The sequence below is a fragment of the Sphaeramia orbicularis genome, chromosome 4 (assembly GCF_902148855.1).
Source record: "Sphaeramia orbicularis chromosome 4, fSphaOr1.1, whole genome shotgun sequence".
NCBI classification, from domain to species: Eukaryota; Metazoa; Chordata; class Actinopteri; order Kurtiformes; family Apogonidae; genus Sphaeramia; species Sphaeramia orbicularis.
Window position 1 is genome coordinate 13,600,908 of NC_043960.1, and position 8,941 is coordinate 13,609,848.

At 36.0% G+C, this 8,941-nt stretch overlaps 1 protein-coding gene across 1 annotated transcript in view; it reads right to left on the minus strand.

Moving 5' to 3' along the window:
• LOC115418303 (E3 ubiquitin-protein ligase RNF14-like) overlaps positions 1 to 7,500 on the minus strand; it is a 12,572-nt gene extending 5,072 nt beyond the window's left edge. Inside the window, exons 1-3 of the mRNA XM_030132720.1 lie at positions 7,468 to 7,500; positions 5,969 to 6,141; positions 4,396 to 4,524 (exon numbers count right to left, since the gene is read on the minus strand). Coding sequence (XP_029988580.1) covers positions 4,396 to 4,524; positions 5,969 to 6,136 — 297 coding nt within the window. The 5' untranslated portion in view covers positions 6,137 to 6,141; positions 7,468 to 7,500. The remainder of the gene's footprint in view (positions 1 to 4,395; positions 4,525 to 5,968; positions 6,142 to 7,467) is intronic.
• Between the last annotated feature and the right edge of the window lie 1,441 nt (positions 7,501 to 8,941).

Genomic DNA, 8,941 nt, shown 5'->3' on the forward strand with positions numbered 1-8,941 from the left:
GAGCTCAAAATCGGTGTGCAGTATCTAGACAAGTGGGGCATCAAAAGTTAGCTGAATTTTTTGAATCGGTGTCACCGTTTTTGTGCAACAAGGTTGCAAACTTTGCGAAGTTTTTTCAAAAATTTACCATCACAAAAATTGCTTCAGCTCAGACATACAAACACCGATTTGGCTGAAATTTGACTCAGACGTCCATCTCCCAGGCCTACACCCATTTATTAAAAGAAATTGAAATTTCACACTATAGCGCCCCCTACAATGTACATTTACAAAAATGACATCAGTTCGGACATACGAACACTGATTTGGCTGAAATTTGACTCAGACATCTGTCTCCCAGGCCTACACCTATTTGTCAAAAGAAACTGAAATTTTGCACTACAGCGCCCCCTACAAAAATGTTTTATATTTTTTTATTAAAATTGCTTCAGTTTGGACATACGAACACCGATTTGGCTCAGATTTGACTCAGATGTCTATCTCCCAGGCCTACACCCATTTATCAGAAAAATTTTAAATTTGGTGCCATAGCGCCCCTACAAATTTACCTTTACGAAAATTACTTCACTTCAGATATACGAACACCAATTTGGCTCAAATTTGAATCAGTTGTCAATCTCCCAGGCCTAAACCCATTTATCAGAAGAATTGCCATGTCGCTCAGTAGCGCCCCCTACAAATTTACCTTCACGAAAATTGCATTAATTCAGACATATGAACACCGATTTGGCTCAAATTTGACTCAGTGGTACATCTCGCAGGCCTACAACCATTCAACGGAAGAAATTTAATTTTAGCTGCATAGCGCCCCCTACAGATTTACTTATTCAACAATTTCTCTAGTTTGGACATACGAACACTGATTTGTCTCAAATTTGAATCAATTGTCAATCTTCCAGGCCTACGCCCATTCATCAGAATCAGTATCTAGAGAAGTGGGGCATCAAAAGTTATTTTTTGGATTGGTGTCACCGTTTTTGTGTGACGACGTCGCAAACTTTGCAAAGTTTCTTCGCGAATTTACCATTACAAAAATTGCTTCAGCTCAGACATACAAACACCGATTTGGCTCAAATTTGACTCAGACGTCCATCTCCAAGGCCTACACCCATTTTATTAAAAAAATTGAAATTTCGCACTATAGCGCCTCCTACAAGTGTACATTTAAAAAAATGACATCAGTTCAGAGATACGAACACCAATTTGGCTCACATTTGACTCAGACATCTGTCTCCCAGGCCTACACCTATTTGTCAAAAGAAACTGAAATTTCGCAATACAGCGCCCCCTACAAGTTTTTAAAAAAATTTTTTAGTAACATTGCTTCAGTTTGGACATACGAACACCAATTTGGCTCAAATTTGACTCAGATGTCGATCTCTCAGGCCTACACCCATATATCAGAAAAAATTGTAATTTGGCGCTATAGCGCCCCCTACAATTTTACCTTTACGAAAATTACTTTACTTCAGACATACAAATACCAATTTGGCTCAAATTTGACTCAGTGGTACATCTCGCAGGCCTACACCCATTCAATGGAACAAATTGAATTTTGGCTCCATAACGCCCCCTACAGATTTATTTATACAAAAATTTGTTCAGTTCGGACATACGAACACTGATTTGTCTCAAATTTGAGTCAATTGTCAATCTCCCAGGCCTACAGCCATTCATCAGAAGACATTGAAATTTGGTGCTAGAGCGCCACCTGCTGAACGATGGCCATACTTCTACTGGACGTGCCCTTGGCGAGGGCCTTTAGATGCCGCTTGTGGCTTTAATTATTATTATTATTACTACTACTACTTTACCACTTGTTTCTCCAAGTACTTTCCAATGTGCAACTGCAATTTTTCCAGTGTTTTTTCCAGTGTTAAGGTGCTTTACTGTGACCTACTATATCTGAATGTGAACAAGAGCTGCAACACCTGAATGGGCAAAACAAACACTGTGTGATGACTGAAACTCCACACCGTCCTAATAATTATTAAACTAAAGCAATATGTAAGTTTTCTTTACTATGTGTAGCACCATAGTATGTGAACTGCATATTATTTACAGGTCAAATTACGCCACTATACCACAAAGATGGTGCAGTACATGTGTCACCAGTAATATAAAATTATTTATATATCTATGAAACAGTTCACTGATGCACTAATGTAGTGTGGCTGAATTAAAGTAGATAATGCAGTTTAAATATAATAATACATTAATATAACTTGTTTTATTGGTAACTAACCTTATTTTATCATAACTACCACAATTTTTCACTACTGTTTTTTTTTAAATTTTTTATATAGTTATTGTATTGCTTTTTTCTTGTGGTATTTCTTGTGTGTATTCTGTGTTATGCTACTTTTGGAACCTCAGTGTTCCAAGGGAAGAATCGAATCGAATCAAATCAAATCGAATCTAACCTAATCTAATCTAACTAATCTAATCTAATCTAATCTAATCTAATCTAATGGCTGCGAATACGTCTGCATATACAACATTCACACAGAAAAGAGAGAAAAACAAACAAAAGGTGAATGAAAAGGCAAAGACATGTACACTGGTAGAGAGGAAGCCAAGAACGGAGGTAGATCCACATCCAAACATCTGGAATGAGGCACCAAAAGGCAGGAGAAACAGTCGAGGAAAGCCAACAGCGCTGCATCCACATTTGAGACAACTCTGCTTTGTGTTCTTATCCTGCTTTGTAATAACATAAACACAGTAAACAGCCCTTTTTATTTTAAAGATTTTAAAATGACCTGATATCGATGCATTATTTAATTATTATTTTGTGTTTTACATTAGGTTTGACAGCTACTAACACTAGTCCTCCGAGCCCTGATAGAGGGCTTCAGCTTAGTAAGGCAAACAGTTGTTTAGGCATTTATGAGGAAATGATGACCCTTGTGGGGAAACTCAATTTTTCCAGGGAGAGACACAGATAGAGAACAAGACAGAGAGCCAGTATTTCTTGGCTTCATATAAGAGGCAGCTGTAGGTTTCCAGTCTGATTTCAGGCAGCCTGGGGACATGCAACTGTGGTCTTTGTTCCACTGTTATGACAGTACAGTGAAGGAAGGAAGAGGGGCCATTCAAAAACAAAACACCAGTTGGAAAGCGAACGCAAAACACCTAACAGCTCCCCTCTGAAAAGAATGAAAATGTGTTTATAAGACATAGTTGAGCAAAATAGGGGCTAAATATGGACTCATAACATGTTAAAGTGCAGACGAGGTAACAGGGTTTGCTGTTTGTGACAAAGGTTACACAAATTAATTAACTTATCCTGATAATAAAAGTCAAAAACTGATGCAAAGGATAAAAACACTGCAAACACTGCAAAGTAATTTTCTTAGTTATTGTAAATATAATAATTTTACAGTGCACTTGTCATTGAAAGCTTTCTGCAGCATAAAAATTTAATAGTGCAGGCCAAAAGTATTTTTTATTAAAAAAAAAAACAAAACAAAAAAACCCCACACTTATCTTAAAATTTTAAAAAAAATCTTGTAAAGATATCGCTCTAAAACTCTGAGTTTAGTCATATATCACCCTCTACTGGCCATTCCCATTAAGACAGAGGGTGTGTTTGTTGCATGACTAAAAGAGCACAGCAGAGGTTCAAATAAAAGACGCTTCCAGAGAGTAAATCTAAAATAAAAAAATAAAAAACACACAAATAAAAGGTTCAATGTGTGAGATTTATGAGGGTTTAGGGGGATCTAAGTGCAATAATGGAATATAATATCTATCTATCTATCTATCTATCTATCTATCTATCTATCTATCTATCTATCTATCTATCTATCTATCTATCTATCTATCTATCTATCTATCTATCTATCATGTTAAGCTTGTAATAGGTTAAATGCAGAGGGTCAATTTAGGTGTCATGCATGTCCACATGTATAATATACAAATAAATAGAAATTCTTAATACAGTCTGTAGTATTGCACACATCATAGTAGAAGTAAGATTTGATGGTTACCGTGGTTACGTGTTCTGAACCGGTAAGGAAGCTTTCAGGAAGTGACATTTATTCCACCCTGAGGAGCTGGAGATATACATTCTACTGTTTTCTTCTTTATTTTTTTAATATGAAAGTATGTAAAATGTTAGTAATGATGCTGTGTGATATCATACATAGTTTGGGGTTTCAGATGAACCCTGGATGTTTGCAGCCACTGAAGGTGAGGATGGAGGGGGTGTTCAGTTGATTGCATTCTGCAGCTTCACCACTAGATGTCACTAAATACCACACACCGAACTTTCAGGCACTTCTCAAGTTTGTAAACTTCTGATGAAATTAGCGTTGATGATATATTTGAACTGTTTGGAATACAACACAACAGGCAAAATAAAACATTATACCAAAATTTTTCTAGCCATGCCCATATAGTGCAGGGACTGTCATGACTGAAGTGTTGATGATTATTCTCATAGGTTAGTTTGGTGAGACAGGCCCAGCAGAATTGCCGGCTACACCGAGAGCATGTCATTCGGTTGCATCCACCATTTTTCTGCAACACAAAACAGAAACATGTGCTATAAATGAGCTAGTGGGCATATTTCTGTCAGAAAACAACAGTAGTTTACACTAAACCTTAATACTTTCTCATTTCTAGCACAATTTATTTATGTTTCCTCACTGAAGTACAATATGTTGGAAAAAATGTGTGATAAACAGTTGTCTATTGTGTCAAGGACGATACAGTTCAATAATGAAGTTAGAAGAGAGGGGAAAACACAAACACATATAGTCTCTTTTTAATTCAATTTACTGCTGTATTAATGTGTGTGTTACATTTTACTCATGTGCATAAACTACTCTATTTGCCTTGGTAGTTTCACAGCAGGAATACATCACATTCTATGAGATCATCATTCAGCAGATCAACCCTAAATGTGAACATTTTTAAATCCAGGTTAAAAACCTTCCTCTTTTCATGTGCTTATGAGTAAACTCTTTTCAATCTTGTCTTTTAAATGCACTTTTTTATGTCTTACTTTACTCTATTCTTATTTTAATGTTAATTTAATGCATAATTTTAACATAATTAATGTATTTCTTTTATTCTCTGAATGCATTTTAAAATCACTTTTATCTCTGATGATTTTAATGTCTTTTTTTTTTTTTTTTTTTCCCTTTTTTTGATTTTAATGTAATTTAAATGTCTAGCTTTGGCTTTTGTCCTGATTTTTTTTATGCCTTTGTAAAGCACTTTGAGTTACCCTGTGTATGAATAGTGCAATAGAAATAAACTTGCCTTGCCTTCATCAGTAGTATTGGTGTTCTATGAAAACTATGTAGATCAAAAAAGTCAGAAAAGCTATACTGTTTTTAGCTTTGTGATGGCATTTCCCAGTTAAAAGTCACTTTTTAAGAGTTTATTTAGCTTAAGAAAAAGGAGAATTTTAACCTAAAGCCGTAAAGGAGTACTTCATCTTTTTGTGTACAACTTTAAAAATCAACTCATTTGGCGAAATTATTGTGGACAGGAACTGGAGGGAAAGTCTCAATCTGAAAAGTAACTAAACCTACCAGAATGTAACTGAATGTAGTCGAGTAAAAGTAAAAGTACAGTCTGAGATGTGGTGGAGTGGAAGTGGATGTTACAGAAAACAATAAAGTGAAGTATTTAAATTCCACTATTGAATGTATATTGTTCATTGTCATGTAGCTGTGTGATCTTTGGGATTAACACTAGTTAAAGTACCAGATTTCCACTTGATATTATTAAATTTATGGCAATTTAGTGCAATTGTCTTCCTCTTTCCTCTGTTCATATGTTGTCGTTTCTTTATGACTGAACTGTGGCCACTCAGTGTGTACTTGTCAGGACCTGTCTCTGCTTTGTTTTTTTCTGTTGTTTCACAGTAAACTTGTCATTTTGTCTGTATAATTGTTTGTACTCATGAGGTGCTGCACATATGATCAGATGAATGCAAATAAATAGAAAATACCTCTATCCTGGAGAAACAGTAAGGACAGTTCTTGCAGGTGACGGCAATCCATTCCTGACTGAGGCGGCTCTCCATGGTAACCACCAGGTTACAGCGGCCGTACCTGCTCTCCAGGAGGCGCCGTCTGTCCTTACTGCCGCTGGAGTAGTCATCCCACAGAGCATTCATTCCCTCTGAGATACACACAGCAGTGATTAATGTTCACACTGACACATCACTGTCCACAAAACCAAGGCACTTCCCCCACCTTGCCTCTAGTGTCACTCACACTGGTGTATAAATGCATATGAATGTTCTGTGGTGGTTGGAGGGGCCATTTGGCGCAGTTTGGCACACTTCCCTCAGCCTGCCTCAGGGCAGCTGTAGCTACAAATGTAGTTTACCACCACCAGAGTGAGAATGTGAGAGTGAATGAATAATGGATCAATAATGTAAAGTGCTTTGGGTGCCTTGAAAAGCGCTATAGAAATCTAATCCATTATTATTATTATTAGTGTGAACAGTGAGCGAACTGTATTCAGTGACTGAAACAGCCTTCACCTGCTGATAGTTATGAATATCAATACTTTAAATAACCCCTATAGTTTATAGAGTTTATGAACTATAGACCAGGGGTCTCAAACATGCGGCCCGCCAATGGTTCCAATCTGCCCGTGGGATGAATTTGCAAAGTGCAAAAATTCCACAGTCAAGGCTGTCGAACTCATTTTAGTTCAGGTTCCACATACAGACCAATATGATCTACAGTAAAATAATAGCATAATAACCGACAAAAAATAATGACTTCATATTTTCTTCTTGGTGTGATGTGAAAAAAATATTACACTATGCCTATAAATAGTGACAACTTCAAATTTTTGTCTTTGTTTTAGTGCAAAAAATAACATTAAATTATGAAATATTTACATTAAGAAAATATCCTGTAACAATGAAATGTGAATAACCTGAACAAATATGAACAACCTGAAATCACTGAATAAAATTAAGCACAATTGTAACTTTCTGTCTGTTGCTAAGTGTTTGGTGTCTTTGTAGATCCAGTCCATAATGCACATGTATAAATGGTAAGTTGAGGCATAATATTGTTAAAATTGCACTTATTTTTCTTAAGAAATTTCAGTTTTTTCAGGTTATTCACATCTTTTTGTTTGGATAGTTTATAAAAGTAAGTATTTTCATTATTTAATGGGGGGTTTTTGCACTAAAACAAAGACGAAAATTGCCCTGCGATGAACTGGCAACTTGTCCAGAGTGTACCCCGCCTTCGCCCCTGTGTAGCTGGGATAGGCTCCAAGCAACCCCCGTGACCCAGTGAGGATAAAGCGGGTTCAGAAAATGAATGAATGAATGAAAGACGAAAATTTGGAGTTGTCATTATTTATAGGTTATTACGCTATTATTTTACTGGTCGGGCCCACTGGAGATCAAGTTGGGCTGAATGTGGCCCCTGAAAGAAAATGAGTTGAGACCCTGCTATAGACAAATAAAAAACCATGTACCTTTTGTTTGTGGAAAGTCTGCAAAACCTTGTTCATCATCTTGTTTGTCTTCTGTCTTGGGGGCTTCATTTTCTGACAGTCTTCTGTTCCATGGTAGGTCTTTTTGCAGAGAACGCAGAAGGCGTAGCTGCACACGAACACATCGCCATGCTGCCGCTCTTCTCCACAATGACAACTGAACCACAGGAAGCCGTGGACAGTAACTCACATCTGAGAGGAGGACGGAGCAGAGACATAAGCATCAGCAATGGAAATATCCAGCAAATATCAGAATCAGAAACATAATGTCTGTTTTGCCATTTCATGTACCACACACAGCAATATTTAAAGTCTCAATAAAACAGAAATTGAATTTCACAAAATAAAAAATCATACAGGCTTCCATAGAAGTCAAGGTAAAATAAGCTAAAATAGAAATATATAAAATAACTATGCTTTTGGTATATTTAATCAAATAAAGTGGCATATGTTTTGAATTAAAAAATATTATTATTACTATAAATATGTACTAAAACATGTAAAAAAATAATAAAAATGCATTCCCTTTAACGCTACTACATCCTCTGTTATTTCTATGGGGAACAGGTCTGAACACATGAATGAAATAAAACACACCAGACATATAGTCAAGAGTGGACTGGAGCAGGAGTCGATCGAAGCGATTGAACAGTTCCTCACCAACCAGACTCCTGACCTATGAAGAAAAATGTAGGAAGAGGCCAATGAAAAATGTGTCTGCCTTAACCCAGAACAGATTACTAGAGTCTGTAAACAACACGAGACTGGAACAATTGTAAGAACAGTAAGATTTTCTGTAAACAATCAGGGTTTCAACAGTCAATCAAACTTTATTTGTAGAGCATCTGGTTCAATAATAAGGTTGAGTTGAAATTAGAAAAAAAAAAGTTACATAAACTAATGTAGATCCAAAATTTGGACTAAATTGATATGGTTCTGTCAGGACTGATACTGATACAAATTACCAAGACATTATTATCAGCAAATACACATTGGAACCAAAGTAATTTTGTATAAAAATTAATTGCAGAAGAAAAAACTGCTGAAATACTGATGTTAAGGTGAATGTTAAATGAAATTAATAATAATATATATGGTCAAAGTGAGTAAAAATAGGGAGAATGACAGTAGCAAGTATTAGCTCAAAAACTGTTCCTTTCTGAGGTTTATAGGTTACAGATCAATAGACGTGGCAGCATCAGAGACAAAATACATTCTAAAATTGATTTATCATAACTATAAAACAATAAAACAAAACAAAAAACGAACAGTACTGACAACTGTGAAAATGCTAAATACTGGATCTGATAACACTGGTCTACAAGTAAAATGCCTAAAGAATAAAAAGAGTGAAACCTTACCAAAGTCAAAAGCTTGGGTCAAAATGTGAAATTCTGAGAATTGTTGAGTGAATAGGTTTTATTCAAAAGGACTGATTGTCTCAGAGCTACCAGTT